The sequence below is a fragment of the Suricata suricatta genome, chromosome 8 (genome assembly GCF_006229205.1).
Source record: "Suricata suricatta isolate VVHF042 chromosome 8, meerkat_22Aug2017_6uvM2_HiC, whole genome shotgun sequence".
NCBI classification, from domain to species: Eukaryota; Metazoa; Chordata; class Mammalia; order Carnivora; family Herpestidae; genus Suricata; species Suricata suricatta.
In genome coordinates, this window is record NC_043707.1 from 101,460,352 (window position 1) to 101,481,662 (window position 21,311).

Consider the following 21,311-nt stretch of genomic DNA (forward strand, 5'->3'; position numbering starts at 1 on the left):
TTCAAGGTGAAAGCAGCAAGATATAGAAGCTGCAGCACGTTATCCAGATCTAGCTAAAATAATTAATGAAAGTGCCTACACTAAATAGCTTTTCAGTGTAAGTGAAGATGATGCCATTTAGGACTTTAATAACTATAGAGGAGCAGTCAGTGCCTAGTTTCAAAGGACAAACTGACTCTCATGTTAGGAGCTAATGCAGCTGGTGATTCTAAATTGAAGCTGGTTCTCAGTTACCATTCTGAAAATCCTAGAGCCCTTAAGATTATGCTTAATCCAGTGCCTTTGCTCTATAAATGGAACAACAAAGCCTGGATGATAGCATATCTATTTACAGCGAGGCTTACTGAATATTTAAGCTTACGATTGAGACCTGCTCAGGGGGGAAATAAGATTCCTTTCAAAATATTACTTCTCATTTTATTTTATTATTATTTAAAAAATATATTACTGGAGTGCCTGGGTGGCTCAGTTGGTTGAGCATATGACTTTGGCCCAGGTCATGATATTCTGGTTTGTGAGTTAGAGTTCTCTTTTGGGCTTTGCACTGACAGTGTAAGTCTGCTTGGGATTCTCTGCCTCTCTGTATGCCCCTCCCCTGCTTGTGTGCACTTGCATTCTCTCTCTCTCTCTCTCTCAAAAATAAATAAACATTGATAAAATAAAAATATTACTGCTCACTGACAATGCACTTAGTCACCAGGAGCTATGATGGAGATGTACAATGAGATGAATGTTGTTTTCATGTGTTGATAACATAGCATCCATTCTGCAGCTCATGGATCAAGGAGTAATTTTGACTTGTCTTATTATTTAACAAATACATTTGTTAAGACTGTATCTGCCATAGATAGTGATTCCTCTATTGGATCTGGGCCAAAAGTAAATCTAAAACATGCCGGAAAGGATTCACCATCTAGATGCCATTGAGAACATTTGTGATTCATGGGAGGAGGTCAGAATACCTGCAAATAAATACATGAACAGGATTTTGGAAGAAGTTGATTCCAGCACTCATGGATGACTTTTAGGGGTTTAAGACTTCTGTGGAGGACGTAACTGCAGATGTGGTGGAAAGAGCAAGAGAATTAGTAGTGACAACTGAAGTGTGACTCAATTGCTGCAACCTCATCATAAAACTTGAATGGATGAGGAGTTGCTTCTTATGGATGAAGAAAGAAAGTGGTTTCTGAGATGGAATCTACTCCTGGTTAAGATGCTATGAAGATTGTTGAAAGGACACCAAAGGAGTTAGATTATATATAAACTTTGTTGATAAAGCGGCAGTTGAGTTTGAGAAGATTAATTCTAATTTAAAGAAGTTCTGTGGATAGGGGTCCTGGGTGGCTCAGTCAATTAAGCATCTGGCTTTGGATCAGGTCATGAACTCGTGATTCATGGGTTCAAGGCCTGCATTGGGCTCTGTGCTGACAGCTCAGAGCCTGGGACCTGCGTCAGATTCTGTATCTCTCTTTCTCTCTCTGCCCTCCCCTCTCAAAAATAAACAAACACTAAAAATTAAAAGCAAATAAAATTCAGAGAGATTATGGACCTAAATGGAAAAAATGTTCTAAAGCTATTTCTTTCTTTCCTTCCTTCCTTCCTTCCTTCTTTTCTTTTCTTTTCTTTTCTTTTCTTTTCTTTTCTTTTCTTTTCTTTTCTTTTCTTTTCTTTTCTTTTCTTTTCTTTCTTCCTTCCTTCCTTCCTTCCTTCCTTCCTTCCTTCCTTTCTTTCCTTTCTTTCCTTTCTTTCCTTTCTTTCTTTTCTTTCAGAACACACATGCATGCTGGGGAGGGACAGAGAGAGGGAGACAGTGGAACTTACCAGGTTCTGCCCTGTCAGCTCAGAACCCAATGCAGGGCTCGAACTCACTAACTGTGACTTCATGACTTGACTGAAGTCACATATATATGTATAGCTAAACAATAGAGTCTTTACTTTTCCTTTATTTTTGTTTTTTTAAAATAAATGATATATAGCATATAGTTCTTTGTGGCCTGCTTTTTCGCTCTAATTTTTTAAAAATGTTTTATTTTTGAGAGAGAGAGAGAGAGAGAGAGAGAGAGAGCATGAGCACGGGAGGAACAGAGAGAGAGGGAGACACAGAATCTGAAGCAGGCTCCAGGCTCTGAGCTGTCAGCACAGAGCCCCATGTGGGGCTCAAATGCATCAACTTTGAGATCATGATCTGAGCTGAAGTCAGACTGATTGAGCCACCCGGTGCCCTGAGTTTTTTGGGCCAATTTGTATTCCTACCAACAATGTTAAGGGTTTCCTTTTCACCACATTCTCTCCAGCACTTGTATTTTGTTTTCTTAATGATAGCTATTCTAACAGATGTGAGCTAATAACTTATTGTGGTTTTTATTTGTATTTTCCCAATAACTATGATGTTGAGCATCTTTTCATTTATTTATTGTGCACTTTGATGTTCTCTTTGGAAGTGTATCTCTTTAGTTCTTCTGCCCATTTTTAAATTAAATTGTTTTTGTTATTAAGTTGACTGTGTTCTTTATATATTTTGGATATTAACCCCTTATTCAGTATATGGTTTGTAAACATTTTCTCCATTTCTGTAGGTTAATTATTAATTGTTTTTTGGACTGTACAGAAAGTTTTGGCTTTGATGTTGTCCCATTTGTTTTTTGCTATTTTTTGTGCATTTGGCATTGTGTTAGAAATATCATTGCCAGGGAGGTGCCTGGCTGGCTTATCAGTGGAGCATGCAATTCTTGATCTTGGGGTCATGAGTTTGAGTCCCATGTTATGTGTAAGAGATCACTTAAATAAATAGACATAAAAAACCCCAAAAAGAAAAGAAAAATCATTGCCAAGACCAGTATTGGTGAGATTCTTCCCTAACTTTTTTCTAGGAATTTTATGGTCCCAGGTCTTACATTTAAGTCTTTGATCCATTTCAATTTCTGTAAGTGGTGTGAGGTAGGGGTCCAATTTCACTGTTCTGCATGTGTATCCCCAGTTTTTGTAGCATCATTTGCTGAAGAGACTATCCCCTCCCCAGTGGGTATTTTTGTCTCCTTTGTTGAGTATTGTTGACCATATATACAGGGATTTAATTCTGGGCTCTCTGTTCTACTGGTTGATGCATCTATTTCTGTGCCAGTATCATACTATTTTTTATTACTATGGCTTTGTAGTATAGTTTGAAATCCAGAAGTATGATACATCTGGCTTTGTTCTTTTTTCTCAGGATTGCTTTGTCTATTCAAAGTCTTTTGTGGTTCCACACAACTTTTGGGATTGTTTCTTCTATTTCTGTGATGAATGCCTTGGATATTTTGATGAGGATTGCATTGAATATATAAATGGCTTTGGGTAGTATGGCCATTTTAACAATATAAATTCTTCTGATCCATGACATTGGATGTTTTTCCATTGGCATCGTTTAAAATTTCTTTCAGCAAAGTATTATTTTCATTGTACAAATCTTTTACTTTGTTGGTGAGATTCTTCCCTACCTTTGTTGCTTAAATTTATTCTTAATAAGTAATAAGTTTTTGATCCTAGTGTAAATGGGATCATTTTATTTCTTTTTCAGGTGCTTCATCATTGTTGTAAAGGAATGTAATTAATTTCTGTATATTGATTTGTAGCCTGCCAATTTACTGGCAGTTTTTGGATTGATTTTTTTTTGGATTTTTTTCTAAGATCATGTCATCAGCATATAGTGGTAATTTTTAATTATTCTTTTCTGATTTGGATACCTTTTTTATCTGTGTCTTCCCTAATTGCTCAGTCTAGGGCTTCAGTACTATATTGAATAGGAGTGGTGAGAGTGGATATCCTTGTTTCCAACCTTAGAGGAAACACTGTAAATTTTTCTCCATTGAGTATGCAGACATACCTCATTTTATTGCACTTCACAGATACTGCATTTTTTACAAATAGAGGGTTTGTGGCAACGTTGTGTCAAATCTTTCAATGCCATTTTTCCAATAGCATTTGCTCACTTCATGTTGCTGTGTCCCATTTTGATAATTCTCACAGTGTTTCAAATATTTTCATTATTATATGATGGTGATCTGTGATCAGTGATTATGATTTGCGGAAAGCTCAGATGATGATTAGCTTTTTCTTTTTTTAGCAATAAAATATTTTTAATTAAGGCATATACATTTTTTCTACACATAATGCTATTAATAGGCTACAGTAGAGTGTAAATATAAATTATATATGCACTTAGAAACACAAAATTCATTTGACTCACTTTATTGTGATATTTACTTTATTGTGGTGGTTTGGGATTGACCTGTATTTCAGAGCTATGCCTATAATGTTAGCTGTGAATTTGTCACATGTAGCTTTTATTATTTTGAGATCTGTTCCTTCTATGCCCATTTTTGTCATTAGGGGATGTTTTACCTAAATAATACACAATGCTTTTGTGTGTGTATGGAAATGATCATGTGATTTTTGTCTTTCATTTTATTAATATCATGTATTACAACATTTCTTGATTTGCATGTATTGAACCTCTCTTGCATCCCAGGAATAATTCCCACTTAGTCGTGGTGTATAATCCTTTTAATGTATTCTTGAACTCGGTTTGATAATATTTTGATGAGACTTTTTGCATCTATTTATTAGGGATATTGGTCTATAAGTTTCTTGTAATATCCTTATCTGGTTTTGGTATCAGAGTAATGGTAGGTTTGTAGAATGGGGTTGGAAGTGTTATCTCATCCTTGTTATGTTAAAAGAATTTGAGAAGGACTTGAGGTGTTAATTCTTCTTTAAATGTTTGGTAGAAGTCTCCAGTGATTATGTCTGGTCCTGGAATTTTTTGTGTTAGAAGTTTTTTGATAACTCATTCAATCTCTTTGTTGGTCTGTTCAGATTTTGTATTTCTTCTTGATTCAGTCTTGATAGGTTCTGTGTTTCTGAAATGTATCCATTTCTTCTAGGTTAGGTAACTTGTTGGCATTTCATATATTTCTGCTGTGATCTTTGTTATTTCCTTCCTTCTGCTAACTTTGGGTTTATTTTTTAGTTTCTTGAGGTTCAAAATTAGGTTGTTTGAGATCATTCTGATTTCTTAATACACGTATTTATTGCTATAAACTGTCCTCTCAGAACAGTTTTTGTTGTATCCCACAGTATTTAATATGTTGTATTTCCATTTTCATTTGTTTTGAAATAATTTTTTATTTCTCTCTAGATTTCTTCTTTGACTTAATTGTTTAGAAGTGTGTTGTTTAGTTTCCATAATTTTGTAGATCTTCTCACTTTCCTTTTACTGTCAGTGAGTAGTTTCATACCATTGCAGTTAGAGAAAATAGTTGGTATGATTTCAATCTTAAATTTGCTAAGATTTGTCTTATAGCCTATCATATGACCAGTCCTGGAGAATGTTCCACGTACACTTGAGAAGAGTGTGTATTGTGCTGCTGTTGAATGGAATGTTCTGTATGTCTATTGAGTACATTTGTTTTTAAGTATGGTTCAATATGAATGTTTCCTTGTTAATTTTTTTCTGTAGGATCTGTCTATTACTGATAGTGGGGTATTGAAGTCCCCTATAATTACTGTATTGTTGTCTGTTTTTTCCTTAAGATTTGTTATTATTTACTTATATATTTTGTTGCTTGTGTATTGGGAGCACACATCTTTATGCTTGTTACATTTTTTGATGAACAGACACCTTTTTCATTATATAATGACTTTCTTTGTTTTTAAGTCCATTTTGTCTGATTAAAGTGTGGTGGGGCACCTGGGTGGCGGGGCACCTGGGGGTGGGGCACCTGGGTGGCTTGGTCAGTGAAGCAACTGACTTTGGCTCAGGTCATGAACTCATGGTTCTTGAGGTCAAGCTCCATGTTTTTTTTTTTTTTTTTTAATTCCGCAAAGATGATTACTTGTGTTTGTGTAATGTGATGAATAGCTGACTCAATTTTTATTTGTGATTTTTTTTCTTTTTAGATACATCAAATTACAGAATGGCTTGCAGGCACTTTTGATTTCAGACCTAAGTAATATGGAAGGTAAAACAGGAGATGGAACAGATGATGAAGAAGAGGAAGAGGAAGAAGAAGAAGAAGAAGAAGATGATGATGACGACGATGATGATGAAGATTCTGGAGCTGAAATAGAAGATGATGATGAAGAGGGTTTTGATGATGAAGATGAGTTTGATGATGAAGATGATGATGAACATGATGATGATCTTGATACTGAGGATAATGAATTAGAAGAATTAGAAGAGAGGGCAGAAGCTAGAAAGAAAACCACTGAAAAACAGGTGTGCATCATGTCTATTATGTCTTTTTCTGATTTGGGAATTCTTTGGGATAAGTCCTAAATTCTCATTTTATTAATGTCAAAAAGGAAGTATATATTTATCTTTTGATCTTTAGTAATGATCTGATCTGTATAAAAATAATATTTAAGAAACATTTAACTCTGTTTAGAAAAGTATAAAAGATATTATAGAAATGAATGGAAAATAAAGAAAAACCAAAATAAAAATCACTCATAATCATAAGTCTTAGAGGTTATCACTGGTAATATTTGAGGGTCTGTGTAATTCTTAAGCTTGGAATAGAGGGAGAAGAGAGTATGTTATCCTTGTAGAGACTGAAGAGAGAAAACAAGGTAGTGTAGAATTCTCACTTGGGCCTATGGTTTTAAGCATCCTCATGGATATTATCTGTTTAGTAATTTCATGTGTTTTTTTCTCTTTTTATGGGAAAGCACCAAGTAAGTTGGAGGAATTGAAATAAAAATGGGCAGTTGAACTTCGTGTATATACAGTTGACTCTTGAACAATGTGGGATTAGGGGTCCCAACTTCCTGTATAGCTGGAAATTCATATATAACTTTTGATTCCCTTTAAACTTACCTACTAATAGCTTACTTTTCCCTGGAAGACTTACTGGTAACATAAACAGTTGATTAACACATATTTTGTATGTTCTATGTATTATGTATTGTATTTGTACAATAAAGTGAGCTAGAGACAACATTATGGGGAAAATCATAAGAGAAAATACATTTATAATAATTGTATTTGTTGAAAAAACTATAAGTTAAGTGGACCTGGGCACAACCTATGTTGTTCATGGGTCAAGTATAATAACAATAAGTAAATATATCAGTAGGGCTTGATAAGGAGAATTTTTCTCTCTAGATATCTTTTAAAGAATGCCTCCAGGGTCACCTGGGTGATTCAGTTGGTTAAGTTTCTGACTTCGGCTCAGGTCATCATCTCACTGTGAGTTCGAGTCCCGCTGACAACTCAGAGCCTGGAGCCTGCTTTGGATTCTGTGTGTCCCTCTCTTCCTTCCCCTCCACTGCTCATGCTCTTCTGTCTGTCTCTGTCTCTTTCTCTCTCAAAAATAAACAAACATTAAAGAAAAAAAAAGAATGCCTCCATTTTGCAGTGGGGAGTACCTATATTAGAGGATAATATTTTGGAGGCATTACAGTGGAATTGATCAGCAAATATTTGTTAAAGCTAGTTTCTTGAATACACATAATATATTCGACATGGTACAGTCAACATACAAATGAAGTAAGGTTCATATTATTAAGACTGAAATCTAGATGTCAAATGTATTCTGCCATAAGGTGGTCAGCTTTTGGAGATACAAAGATGTGAGATACAGGCAGTGTAGATATGATATAAGTAAATCCTTTTGGTAGTCACTCTTTCTGGAAAAATCTTCTGGTAAAGAAGATTGTGCCAGTTTTTTCCATTAAGTTGTTGAGGGGATTGAGTCATCTTTATAAGAAGTTATCTGCCCCTTACTATATAGATCGTGGGTAATGCCTGTTTTGGGGTAACATGATAGGACAAGTGGTTTTAGTCGGAAAACTTTAGTTCTAAAAACCAAAATAGTGAAAGGAAAAAAAAACATGTACATATGCCACTTTATACTTTATATTAAGGTCTTTGTAAATAAATTGGGAACGAATACCCTAATTTAAAATTAAAATATAATTCCAAATACAGCAGTAATAGAAAGGAAGAAATTATGAAAGTCACAGAGTGAAAAGAACACTGATAGTCAGGAAACCTGAGGTCTCATTCTGGCTCTGTCTCTATTTGGATGTTTTACACCTTTTCATTTTCTCATTTCTAAAACAACAGAATTAGATTATATACATAATTATTTTTATTCAGATTTTATTTTTTCTTTATGTAATCTCTCCACCCAGTGTGTGGCTTGATCTGAAAATCCTGAGTTCAAAAATTACATGCTCTTACGAACTGAGCTAGCCAGGTGTCCCTAGATTATATACATAATTTTTAAGACCTATTTTACCTCTATAACTGATTATATTATAACTTAATAAGTGAATATTTCCTGTCTAAAAGTTTCTTTCCATATCTGTCTATTAGCAACTTTCCATACTTTTGATTTCTTTATATCTTCTGTCAACTGATAAGCAAAACTCTAGAATTGAAGACTTGTTTTGACAACCAATTTTATTGTCAAGACATAGTAAAATACCTTAGATTTATATAGGAGTTGTAAATGCCTTTGATAAATAAAGATGTGCATCCAGTATTTTGGTACTTTTTTTTATTTTGCTTAGGTGGATCGAACTCCAAATGTTTACCTTTTCTAGGAGAGCAAGATCAGATTTTAGTGATCATTAAAAATGGCTTAGAAGCTGCCTTTCTTTTCTGAAAACTCAGTTGATATATTCCCTCATAAGATATTGCTCACTAATGTTCTAGATCATATTAGAAAGTAATGCAGGAACCTAATGTATTTTGAAGATGAAATCATATTGTTTATTCAGTTGCAGTGGTTGTACCTAGTGAAAGGAAAGATCCTGTAATTGTAACATTGGAAATGATTTATATTCATTGAATGAGTAAGTCTGCAAAAGGGAAATAGTCTACGTAAAAGGTGGTTTAAAGAGTAGTTTAGCATTTTGCAGTGGTTTTATGACTTAATTTTTATTTGAAAAATGTGGATCTTGTTTATGGTAAATATGGGAATTGATAAAAGAGGTGGGAATAATTTTGAGGGTTTTGGAGAACATTACCTAATTAAGAAGTTAACTACTTTCCTGATGCATGATTTTTAGCCCCTTCCATCTTCATCTTTCCAAAAGGAAGTTGTTCTTGATCTGAAAGGTTTGATAAACTAACAAGGTTGAAATTTAAGTATGATATATACTGGATTATGATTTGTTCAGAGTTTTCTTAAGTCAGTTCTCAAGTATGAATTTCTCAAGTATGAATTTCTTGGGTAGATAATTATCAAGTATGAATTTCTTTTCTAGCAATCACAGAGCCTGTTTTTGCTGTGGTCAAAGCTGACTGATAGACTGTGGTTTAAGTCATCTTATACAAAAATGTCTTCAACCCTGGTCGAAGCAAGAAATCTTTTTGGGGTAGTTGGAGCTGAAAGCAGGTTAGGCATCTATTAAACATCACAGAACAGGTTAGACTGTGGTTTGAAGAAGTGGATATTCCCCTGTGTTTTAAATGAGTTTATGTGCCTACAACTTCAAAATGGGATTTACAGTATCAAATGAGGCTATTTGGTTCTTCTATAAACATATTTTCTTTTTATGACACACGGTTAGGCTTTATGCCAGGTACATGCTAGTTTTTAAAAGCTCTCTTTTTAGAGGAGTCACCATTTATCAAAACAGTCTATATCACCAAATATGTTAGCCTTTTAAAATTGACATTTCTAAAATTGGGGAAAGTTAATAATTCAACTTCCTATCCTCAAAGATTCAAATTGACTATTTTCCTCTCGTGTCTTTTAATTTACAGTGAAATAATGGAATGCCCTAATTATTTTAAGTGCATAGTTTGGTATACCTGTTGGCCATCCATTTTGTTAAAAACTCTGATCTGCATGAGGTATTGGAAGAATACCTATTGATCAGGAATGTATTCTGTATATAGTCAATAAGAAGAACTAAAAAGCCTCTTTAAAGTTTAGTTCTGTGTTTTTTAATAAAGATTTTCTTTTTTTAAGCATTTACTTATTGTCTTTATTAGATGTTTTCCTGACATATTTTTTACCCTGTTTTAATAAAAACAAGTTTTCTGAGTAACATGTTGAGAAGTCTCACTTCTAGTAACTGAGTTACTGAACACAGAGTCTTTAATTGCTTACAGAACTTTTGAGATTACCTAGATAAATTATTTCTGCGGATTTCCAATCTCTAATAAACCAAGAAACATATTTGGTTCAGAACTCTGAAATGCTGGAAGGAAATGATATTTGGGTGGGCTGGCTAGTCTCCTTTTCCTTTTTTTTTTTTTTTTTTTTCCTGTCTGTCTCTGCTTTTTCCCTTAGGTCTGCACCTGTTCAGCATTTGGCAGGATGGCAAGAGGAGGAGCAGCAGGGTGAAACTGACACAGTTCTGGTGAGTTTCACTTTGCTGCTCCTCCTGATACTCAGGGAAAGAATTTTGTTACTTTCTGTTGGAAACATTCATCTCCAAGTGAATCCTTAATATATGACCACTGTGTTATTCCTTTAGGATTGACTCACTATTTGTATGTATTCTACTTACTCCAGTCTGCAGCGGCTCTTTGTGTTGGAGTTGGGAGTTTTGCTGATCCAGATGACCTGCCTGGGCTGGCACACTTTTTGGAACACAGTAAGATCTTTATAAAATATCATTCCTAAGTGTGTTTTTTCCTCCACATTTGTATTAATTGATTTCAAAGATAAATTAGTTTAATAGAAGCATAATATGTTTAATGAAAGACTAAGAAAAACATTTATTTATTAAAAAAATGTTTTTAATGTTTATTCATTTTTGAGAGACAAAAGTGCGAGTGGGGGAGGAGCGGAGAGAGCTGGAAGCAGAATCTGAGGCGGGCTCTGGGCTCAGGGCTGTCAGCACAGAGCCCAACATGGGAGCTCAAACCCAGAAACTGTGAGATCATGACCTGAGCCGAAGCCTGATGCTTAACGGACTGAGCTACTCATGCGCCCCTAACAAAAAAACATTCATTAATATCATAAGGGAAGACTTAATTTTAATCTCCTTGACTGTATAATTTTGTGGGTTAGAATGAAACCATCCTCAAAACTATTTTAAAATGTAGATTTTCTTATTGTTCAGGTATGGTGAGGCCAACTGATTAGGAGATAATTGCCCATCTCTAGGAATCTAGGTTATAACCTTGGGGAAGGATGATCTCTTCCAGGGTTAGCAATGCTTCAAACTGTCAAACGTTAGAAATACAGAAAATAAAAAGGCATGATTAATATCAAACAAAACAAAATCTTCAGTTTAATTATGAATGTACCTAAATAAAACTGGTGTGGTTGCTATACAGTTATAAATTTAAGTCTGTATTTGTTTTCCTGAATTATTTATTTATGTTCTAAGATATTTGAGGGTAAACTTTGCACCTTAGGACTTTTCATAGTAGCAATCTGCATACATGCTAATATTTTCAATTTTTTTAATGTTTCCTTATTTTTAAGAGACAGCATGAGTGGGGGAGGGCATAGAGAGAGGGAGACACAGAATCCAAAGCAGGCTCCAGGCTCTGAGGTGTCAGCACAGAGCCTGATGTGGGGCTTGAACTCACGAACTGTCAGATCATGACCTGAGCTGGTCAGAGACTTAACTGACTGAGCCACCCAGGTATCCCGATAATATTTACATTTTAACCTTTTTATGAATATTTCTTTAAAAATAAAATGTTTAGTTTTTTAGTATAAAACTAATATATGACCATTATAGAAAATTACAAAAACAGAAATATAATGAAGAAAGTATTACCGAGACATAACCATTGTTAGTATGTTGGTATATTTCTTCCAGTTTTTTTTTTTTGCACATGAGAAATTTCATCGTTGATAATCAAAACGTTGTCTAAATCTTTGGGTTCTCTGACTTTGTATTCTTTCCACTTAGTGGTATTCATGGGTAGCTTGAAATATCCAGATGAAAATGGATTTGATGCCTTCTTGAAGAAACATGGGGGTAGTGATAATGCTTCAACTGATTGTGAACGTACAGTCTTTCAATTTGATGTCCAGAGAAAATACTTCAAGGAGGCCCTGGATAGGTAACTAACTTAAAATGTATTTTTATTTTAATTATTTAATGACATTTTACAAATGGAAACATTGGGCATTTTTCTGTGGTATTTCTTTTCAAGCAGTCCTCTAATTCTGTAGAGTTGTCATACTTTATTTGCAGAAATGAACAAACTATTAAATGCACCGTGATACTTGTTCTGTATATATTTAATCTTTGTATTGAGGATTAAACAAAGGCTTAAATACCTTTTGAGTTTTATAAATGATGTATATTCTGTTGGCTAATTATTGCAATTATTTTTTCTTTGTAGAAAATATGGAAAAACATAAGTAAAAAAGGGATAAGATTGCTCCTAATTTTATAATCTAAGAATAACTATGGTTAATGTTTTGGTGTATAGTCATCTATATTTTTAAATGTATTTGGGATTATTTATATCCTATTACATTTTATTTTTATTTTTAAATTTTAACTTCAGTGTAGTTAATATACGGTGTTAATTCATTTCAGGTGTACAGTATAATGATTCACCAATTCTAAATATTACTAAGTGCTCATCAATGTAATGTACTTTTAATCCCCTTCACCTGTTTGATCCATCCTCTCAGTTAAGCATCTGAATTTTGAGTTGTCCCTTCTCTTCCCTTAGTTTGTTTTGGTTCTTAAATTCCACATATGAATGAAAAATATTTTATATTATTAAATATAATATTTTATACTTTTAATATTTTTAAACAAGATAATATGATTTTTATTCATCATGATGTAATTTATAAAACCTAATTATAAGGGATTTTGTTATTTTTATTGTATAAGGAGTACCATAATCTGTTCAGCAAGTTACATATGATTGGATAGTTGAATTGTGTTTAGTTTTTCAGTGTTTGTAATGCTGTGATGAATATACTAATCTTAGTGCAATCTTTAGTTATTTTTTAATTAAGTTCTAGGAAGTAAAATTGCTGAGTATATTCGCATGTGTATTTTTAAGGCTTTTTTAAAAAATATTTTTTGGAATACTTCTATTATTTATTTTTTAAAATTTACATCCAAATTAGCATATAGTGCAATAATGATAATAGGAGTAGAATCCAGTGATTGATCCCCTACATATAACACCCAGTGCTCATCTCAACAAGTGTCCTCCTTAGTGCGCCTACCCCTTGCCCATTTACCCATCCCTGCTCCTACAACCCCTCCAGCAACCCTTAGTTTGCGTTCTATATTTTATATCTTAAATTCCACATATTAGTGAAGTCATATATTTGTCTTTAATTTATCTTATCATAATACCCTTTAGTTCATCCACGTTGTTGGAAATACCAAGATTTCATTCTTTTTGATTGCCAAGTAATATTCCACCACACGTGTGCATGTGTGTGTGTGTACACACACACACACACACACCACATCTTTATCTATTCATCAGTAAATGGACATTTGGGCTCTTTCCATACTTTGGCTATTGTCGATAGTGCTGCTATAAAACATTGGAGTGCATATGTTCTTTCGAAATAGCACACCTGTAATGCTTTGGATAAATACCTAGGAGTGCAGTTGCTGGGCCATAGGCTAGTTCTATATTTAATTTTTTGAGGAACCTCCATACTGTTTTCCAGAGTGGCTGTACCAGTTTGCATTCCCACTAGCAGTGCAAAAGAGTTCCTTTTCACTGTGTCCTCACCAACATCTGTTATTGCCTGAGTTGTTAATTTTAGCCATTCTGACAGCTGTCAGGTGGTATCATTGCAGTTTTGATTTGTATTTCTCTGATGATGAGTGATGTTGATCATCTTTTTACATGTCTGTTAGCCATCTGGATGTCTTCTTTGGAAAAATGTCTGTTCATGTGTTTTGCCCATTCCTTCACTGGATTTGTTTTTTGGTTGTTGAGTCTGACAAGTTCTTTATAGATATTGGATACTAACCCTTTATTGGATATGTCATTTACAAATATCTTCTCCCATTCCTTCAGTTGTCTTTTAGTTTTGCTGATTGTTTCCCTTGCTGTGCATCAGCTTTTTATCTTGATGGGGTCCCAATAGTTCATTTTTGCTTTGGTTTCCCTTGCCTCCAGAGACATGTTGAGTAAGAATTTGCTGCTGCGAGGACAAAGAGGTTTTTGGCTGCTTTCTCTTCTAGGATTTTGACATTTAGGTCTTTCATCTGTTTTGAGTTTATTTTTATGTATGGTGTAAGAAAGTGGTCCAGATTCATTCTTTTGCATGTCACTGTCCAGTTTTCCCAGCATCATTTGCTGAAGAGACTGTCTTTAGTCTTTAGTCCATTGGATATTCCTTCCTGCTTTGTCAAAGATTAGTTGGCCATGTGTTTATGGGTCTGTTTCTGAGTTTCTTCTGTTCCATTGATCAGCACCATACTGTTTTGATGATTACAGCTTTGTAGCACATCTTGAAGTCTGTAATTGTGATGCCTCCATCTTTGGTTTCTTTTTCAGGATTGCTTTGACTATCAGGGTCTTTTCTGGTTGTATACAAATTTTAGGGTTCTTTGTTCTAGCTCTATGAAGAATGCTGGTGTTATTTTGTTAGGGATTGCATTGAATATGCAATTGTTTTGAGTAGTATCAACATTTAAACAATATTGTTCTTCTAATCCATGAGCATGGACTGTTTTTCCATTTTTTGTGTCTTTTTCAATTTCTTTCATAAGCTTTCTATAGTTTTCTGTGTAGATTTTTTTACCTCCTTCATTAGGTTTATTCCTGGATATTTTATGGTTTTGGGTGCAGTTGTAAAAGGGATTGGTTGCTTGATTTTCTGCTGCTTCATTATTGGTGTATAGAAATTCAACCAATTTCTGTGCATTGATTTTATATCCTGTGACTTTGCTGAATACATGATTCAGTAAGAGCAGTTTACTGGTGGAATCTTTTGGGTTTTCCACATAGAGTATCATGTCATCTGTGAAGAGTGAATGTTTGACTTACTTCTAGCTGATTTGGATGCCTTTTATTTCTTTGTGATGTCTGATTATGGAGGTTAGGACTTCCAGCACCATGTTTTATCAATGATGAGAGTGGATATCCTTGTTGTGTTCCTGACCTTAGAGGGAAAGTTCTCAGTTTTTCCTCTATCGAGGATGATGTTAGTGGTGCATCTTTTGTATATGGCTTTTATAATCTTGAGGTATGATACTTCTGTCCCTACTTTCTTGAGAGTTTTTATCAGGAAAGGCTGCTGTATTTTGTCAAGTGATTTCTCTGTATCTATTGAGAGAATTATGTGGTTCTTATCCTTTCTTTTATTAATGTGTAGTGTCACATTGATTGATTTGTAGACAGTGAACCAGTCCTGCATCCTAGGAATAAATCCCACTTGGTCACTGGTGAATAATTCTTTTACCATATTGTTGGGTCTGGTTTACTAGTATCTTGTTGAGAATTTTTACATTCATGTTCATCAGGGAAGTTGGTCTGTAGTCCACCTTTTTAGTGGAGTCTTTGTCTAGTTTTGGAATCAAGGTCATGCTGGCCTTATAGAATGAGTTTGGAAGTTTTCCTTCCTTTTCTGTTTTTTGGAACAGTTTCAAAAGAATAGGTGTTAACTCTTCTTTAACTGTTTGGTAGACTTCTCCTGGAAAGCCATCTGGCTCTGGACTCTTGTTTGTTGGGAGAGTTTTTATTACTGAATCAGTTTCTTTACTAGTTATGGGTCTGTTCAAATTTTCAGTTTCTTCCTGTTTCAGTTTTGGTAGTTTATATGTTTCTAGAAATTCATCCATTTTTTTCCAGTTTGCCCAATTTATTGGCATATAATTGCTCAAAATATTCTCTTTTTGTTTGTATTTTTTGCTGTGTTGGTTGTGATCTCTCTTCTTTCATTTGTGATTTTTTATCTATTTGTGTCCTTTCCTTTTACTTTTTGATCACACTGGCTAGAGGTTTATCAATTTTGTTAACTCCTTCAAAGAACCAGCTCTTGGTTTCATCGATCTGTTCTTTTGTTTGTTTGTTTGTTTTAATTTCAATATCCTTGATTTCTGCTCTGAAATTTATTATTTCCCATCTTCTGCTGGTTTTGGGTTTTAGTTGTTGTTCTTTTTCCAGCTCTTTAAGGTATAAGGTTAGGTTGTGTATTTGTGATCTTTCTTCTTCTTTTCTTTAGGAAGGCCTGGATTGATTGCTATATATTTCCCTCTTTTGACTACCTGTGCTACATCCTGGAGGTTTTGGGCTATGGTATTACCATTTTCATTGACTTCCATTACTTTTTAATTTCCTGGTTAACCCATTCATTCTTTAGTAGGATGTTCTTTAATCTCCAAATTTTCATGGTTTTCCAAATTTTTTCTTGTGAGATTTTTTGAGTTTAATAGTGTTGTGGTCTGAAAATATGCACGGTATGATCTTGATCTTTTTGTACTTGTTACGGGTTGAGTAGTGTCCTAGTATGTGATATATTCTGGAGAATGTTACATGTGCAAAGCTTTTTTTTTTTTTTTTAAGCTTTTGATACTCACTATAAAATTGTTTCCAGAAACTTTCCATCCATGTGTTAGTAGAGTTTTGATGTCACAAGGTGTTGTAGACCAGAGTCTACATAAGACATAAAGAGTCACTTTATGCCAAATTCTATATAAGATTAAAATATTAAAAAAAAAAATCTTGAATTTGGTCAATATAATGTAAGCCCTTTGAGGGTAGAGATTTTTATCTATTTATTTGTTGATATCTCTCTGGCATCAGGAATTTATCAGATACACCAATATTTTTTGAGTGGATTAATAGTGTTTCTTTATAGAAACACATTACCATAAAATGAAACCATAAATGACCAGAAAATTCTCAAAACATGAGAAAAATTCAGTTTTCTAAAAGAAATTGTCTCTTAAGAGATTTTGACCAATAAGTTGAAAGCATATGCCATTCTTTTCAGTGGAATAAATATTTATTTTCGTCTACCCCCAAATAAACAACTCTTTGCTAAAACAGGGACCAAAATCCCATTAAAATGACACTATTACTTTGATAACATTTATAATAGGATACAACATTCTGGCTTTTCTTTATTAATCTCTAACACGGCTGTCTGCCTGTGTTCAGTACACTATTTTATAGCTGATTTTAATTGGATACTTTAGAATATGTACATAGCACATACATTTGATACTCAGTGTATTAATTTCTATAATTAAACATTTAATTTCAAAATAACCAAAAGACAGGGACAGAATTAATCAACTAAGGCAATGCAAATAATGCTCAAGATTATCTTTCCTGTTAACTTATAAAATCAGAAATACTCTGAGGATGAGTGATGTTTTCTCTTGTTTCAAAATTTTTAGCTCCTGAGGTTCACAAATTCAAACAGGTATTTGTTTATGTGGAGAAATCTTAAGCAGTAGTCAAGTTGGATTCTCATGACTTTATATTTGGTTAAAAAACAAACCCAAGCCCAAAGGACAAAAACAAACAAAAATCTAAACCCTGAGACAAACAAGCCACAACAAAATCCCTAAAGCACAAAACACCCACATTTGATTATATTTAGATATAAAAAAGGAAAAATCCTATTTCATTGGAAAAAATATTAGGTAAAGGGTATGTTGAATTCTGACCACCTCGGAGTTAATGAAGCATGGTGTAAAGTCTAGTTAAAGAACTTGTTTCAATTCTTCTTTAGAGATTCTGTACATTTTTGACTGCTTTAGGAAATCAGAAGATTTTATACATTTGTTTCTACTTGGAAAAAAAGAAGCTACCAGAAATAAAAAGAAGAATGCTACTATATTAATAGAAATTAATTAGAATATCATGATGAATTTGACATAAATGATAGTGGTAGAGCATTGAGTATTGCGCCTACTATAATTTATATAATATTATACCTCTACAATTACTAAGGAATAAAAAGTCTTTTGATCATTTGGAAAGGACTTCTTTAGCATGTAATATAGCATGTAGTAAGTGCCAGTATTTTTTATTAGGTCAGTAAACCCAATTCCTTCATACAGGTCACATTGTTTATTAATATCTTGGATCATATAAGTAAAAAGTTGATGAAATGACTGTATTTTTACTCTGGTAAGTAAATGAGAATGCAAGCTGCTTTTTCCCTGATGGCATTTACTAATTTCAATATATTTGGACTTGGCTTTATCAGTATTTCAGGGCAAGAGCAAGAAATATCAAAGCCCCGGATATCCACAAAGTGGGATATCTAACAGGAGATCTTCCTTATAATAAGCTGGGTCTCAGGTTAGGAAATGGACCTGGTATCTGAAGGAATTACAGCCTATTCTCAAAATGCCTGAGTTTTCTGGTGAACTTCAAGTCTTCATTGTGAATAAAGATGGCCCAGAACTGGTAATGTTCTCAGGTGCCTGAGAAAAGCAAATACAAATTCTTTAAAAAGAAAATACTTCCATTGATAGATAAATGGATGAAGAAAACGTGGAATATGTCTACACAGATATAGACAATGGAAAATTATGCAGCCATGAGATGGAAATCTTGGGGTGCCTGGGTGACTCAGTTGGTTAAGCCTCTGACTCTTGATATTGGCTCAGGTGATCTCTTCATCATGAGACTGAGCCCCTATGAGGGGACATCTGGTTGGGATTCTCTCTCTCTGCCCCTCCCCTGCTTGCTTGTTTGCTCTCCAAAAATAAACATTAAAAAAAAAAGGAAAGAAATCTTGCAGCAACAGGGATGAACCTAGAGGACTTTAAGTTAAGTGAAATAAGCCACAAGAAAAAGACAAATACTGTATGATCTCACATACGTGGCACCGAAAAGAAAAAAATATAATAATAATAATAATAATAAAATAAATAAAAAGGAAAAGAAAGAAAAGGAAATCCTAACTCATAGAAACAGATTGTAATGGTGGTTACCAGAGGCTGGAGAGATGAGGACATGGTGGTCAAAGGGCACGCATGTTTAGTTATAATGAATAAGTTCTCAGGATAAAATGTTCAGCATGGGGATTGTAGTTAATAATATTATATTGTATACTTGAAATTTGCTAAAAGAATAGATCTTCAACTTTCACACAAAGAGGAAATTATGTAGGGTGATATGTTAATTGTAATTGCTTCAAAAGGATACGTAATCAAATTATCATGTTATACACTTTAAATATATATAGGTTTTTTTTGTAAGTTGTACTTCAAATCTGCAGAAGGTATAAAAGAACAAGAAATTCTTCATCCGAGGCTTTGCATTGCTCCTATACATAGTTTTTCAAGTAAAATGATCAGCATTCAGTCAAACATAAGCAGGTACACAAGACAAGACATGAGTAAGAATAGAAAACGAAGATAAGATTAAAAAAATGTTTACATATTTAGGATTGAGAGAAGGTGGAAGGGCAGAGGGAGAGAAAACAACGATTTTCAATACATTAGAAATCTTAGGCATTGGAATGGTTAGACCCAAATTATACAAATGCTTGTACTTTCTGTTTTTAAAGAAAGAAGGTACAAGTTTGAATAAAATTGCAAAGACTAGGAAATATAATGTGACCTATGAGATTTGGATAATAAAAATAAAAAGAATATCTTGAACTGAGATAAGATGATTGAAATTGAAAACTTAATGGTCTGGTTTGGGCACCTGGGTGGCTCAGTTGGTTGTGTTGACTTCTGGTCAGTTCATGATCTTGTAGTTTGTTAGTTCAAGCCCCACACTATGCTCACTGCTGTCAGCCTGTCACCCACTTCAGATCCTTTGGCCCAATCTCTCTGCCACTCCCCAACTTGCACTTTCCCAAAAATAAATAAATATTTAAAAAAATCTAATGACCTGGTTTAAGAAAAGAGTAGATACAGTTGAAGATAGAATTAGTGAACTGGAAGATAGGCCAAAAGATGTCCCAAGTGCAGCAACATAAAGAGGGGGAGAATAAATATAGAGAAAAGGAAAAGAGGTATGGAGGATACAGCAGAAATGTCAATATATTTTGGAGTCCTAGAAGGGGAGAGAAAAATGCAGAAGACACAATATTTATTTATTTTTAAGTAGTTTATTGTCAAATTAGTTTCCATACAACACCCAGTGCTCTTCCCCACAAGTGCCCTCCTCCATCACCTCCACCTCTTTTCCCCCCACCCCCTTCAGTCCTCAGTTCGTTTTCAGTATTCAATAGTCTCTCAAGTTTTATGTCCCTATCTCTCCCCAACTCTCTTTCCCTCTTCCCCTCCCCCGGTCCTCCATTAGGTTTCTCCTGTTTTCCTGGTAGACCTATGAGTGCAAACATATGGTATCTGTCTTTCTCTGCTTTATTTTGCTTAGCATGACACCCTCGAGATCCATCCACTTTCCTACAAATGGCCATATTTCATTCTTTCTCATTGCCATGTAATACTCCATTGTGTATATATACCACATCTTCTTGATCCACTCATCAGGTGATGGACCTTTAGGCTCTTTCCATGTTTTGGCTATTGTTGACATTGCTGTTCTGAACATTGGGGTACATGTGCTCCTATGCATCAGCACTTCTGTATCCCTTGGGTAAATCCCTAGCAGTGCTATTGCTGGGTCATATGGGAGTTCTATGGATAGTTTTTTGAGGAACCTCCAGATTGTTTTCTAGAGCAGCTGCACCAGGTTACATTCCCACCAACAGTGTAGGAGGGTGCCCGTCTCTCCACACCCTCGCCAACATCTATAGTCTCTCAATTTGTTCATTTTAGCCACTCTGACTGGTGTGAGGTGGTATCTCAGTGTGGTTTTGATTTGTGTTTCCCTGAGGATGAGTGATGTTGAGCATCGTTTCATGTGCCTGTAGGCCATCTGGATGGAAGACACAATATTTAAAGGGTAGATCCTTGGAAACTTCCCAGAACATCAAATTTAAAGATTAAAGAAATATCAGTGGTGCGCATTAAAGGAAATCCAGGGCTGCTTGCATGGCTCAGCTAGTGGAGCATGCAACTCTTGATCTTGGGGTTGTGAGTTTGATTCCCATATTGGGTGTAGAAGTTACTTAAATAATATATAAAATATTAAAAAATTAAATTCACATGTAGAAAAATGTAGTGATTTTATAGAAAACCAAATATAGGAAATGTTTGCCAGGTAAAAGTCAAAATTTTTTCAAAGGTATATTAGATTGATAAATGACTCTTCAGAATAGTGTAACGTTAAAGACAATTGGATATCTGCAATAGCCTAAAAGAAAATAACTACCAATCACAAATTCTATACCAAGCAAAAATATCTTTTAAGAATGATTGTAAAATAGACGTTCAGTCGCACAATTAAGTTTGCCACCAGCTAATGTACTGAAGGAAATTTCTGAAGAATTTATTTCAGGTAGAAGGAAAATGAAGATCAGAGATGA

At 34.3% G+C, this 21,311-nt stretch overlaps 1 protein-coding gene across 2 annotated transcripts in view; it reads left to right on the plus strand.

Moving 5' to 3' along the window:
• NRDC (nardilysin convertase) overlaps window positions 1-21,311 on the plus strand; it is a 97,112-nt gene that overhangs the window by 24,813 nt on the left and 50,988 nt on the right. The window contains exons 2-6 of one of the 2 annotated variants that reach the window (XM_029947249.1): window positions 5,938-6,256; window positions 9,256-9,386; window positions 10,290-10,359; window positions 10,515-10,596; window positions 11,872-12,025. In XM_029947249.1, the coding sequence (XP_029803109.1) occupies window positions 5,938-6,256; window positions 9,256-9,386; window positions 10,290-10,359; window positions 10,515-10,596; window positions 11,872-12,025 (756 nt within the window). The remainder of the gene's footprint in view (window positions 1-5,937; window positions 6,257-9,255; window positions 9,387-10,289; window positions 10,360-10,514; window positions 10,597-11,871; window positions 12,026-21,311) is intronic. The other variant, XM_029947250.1, reaches the window with a different exon arrangement.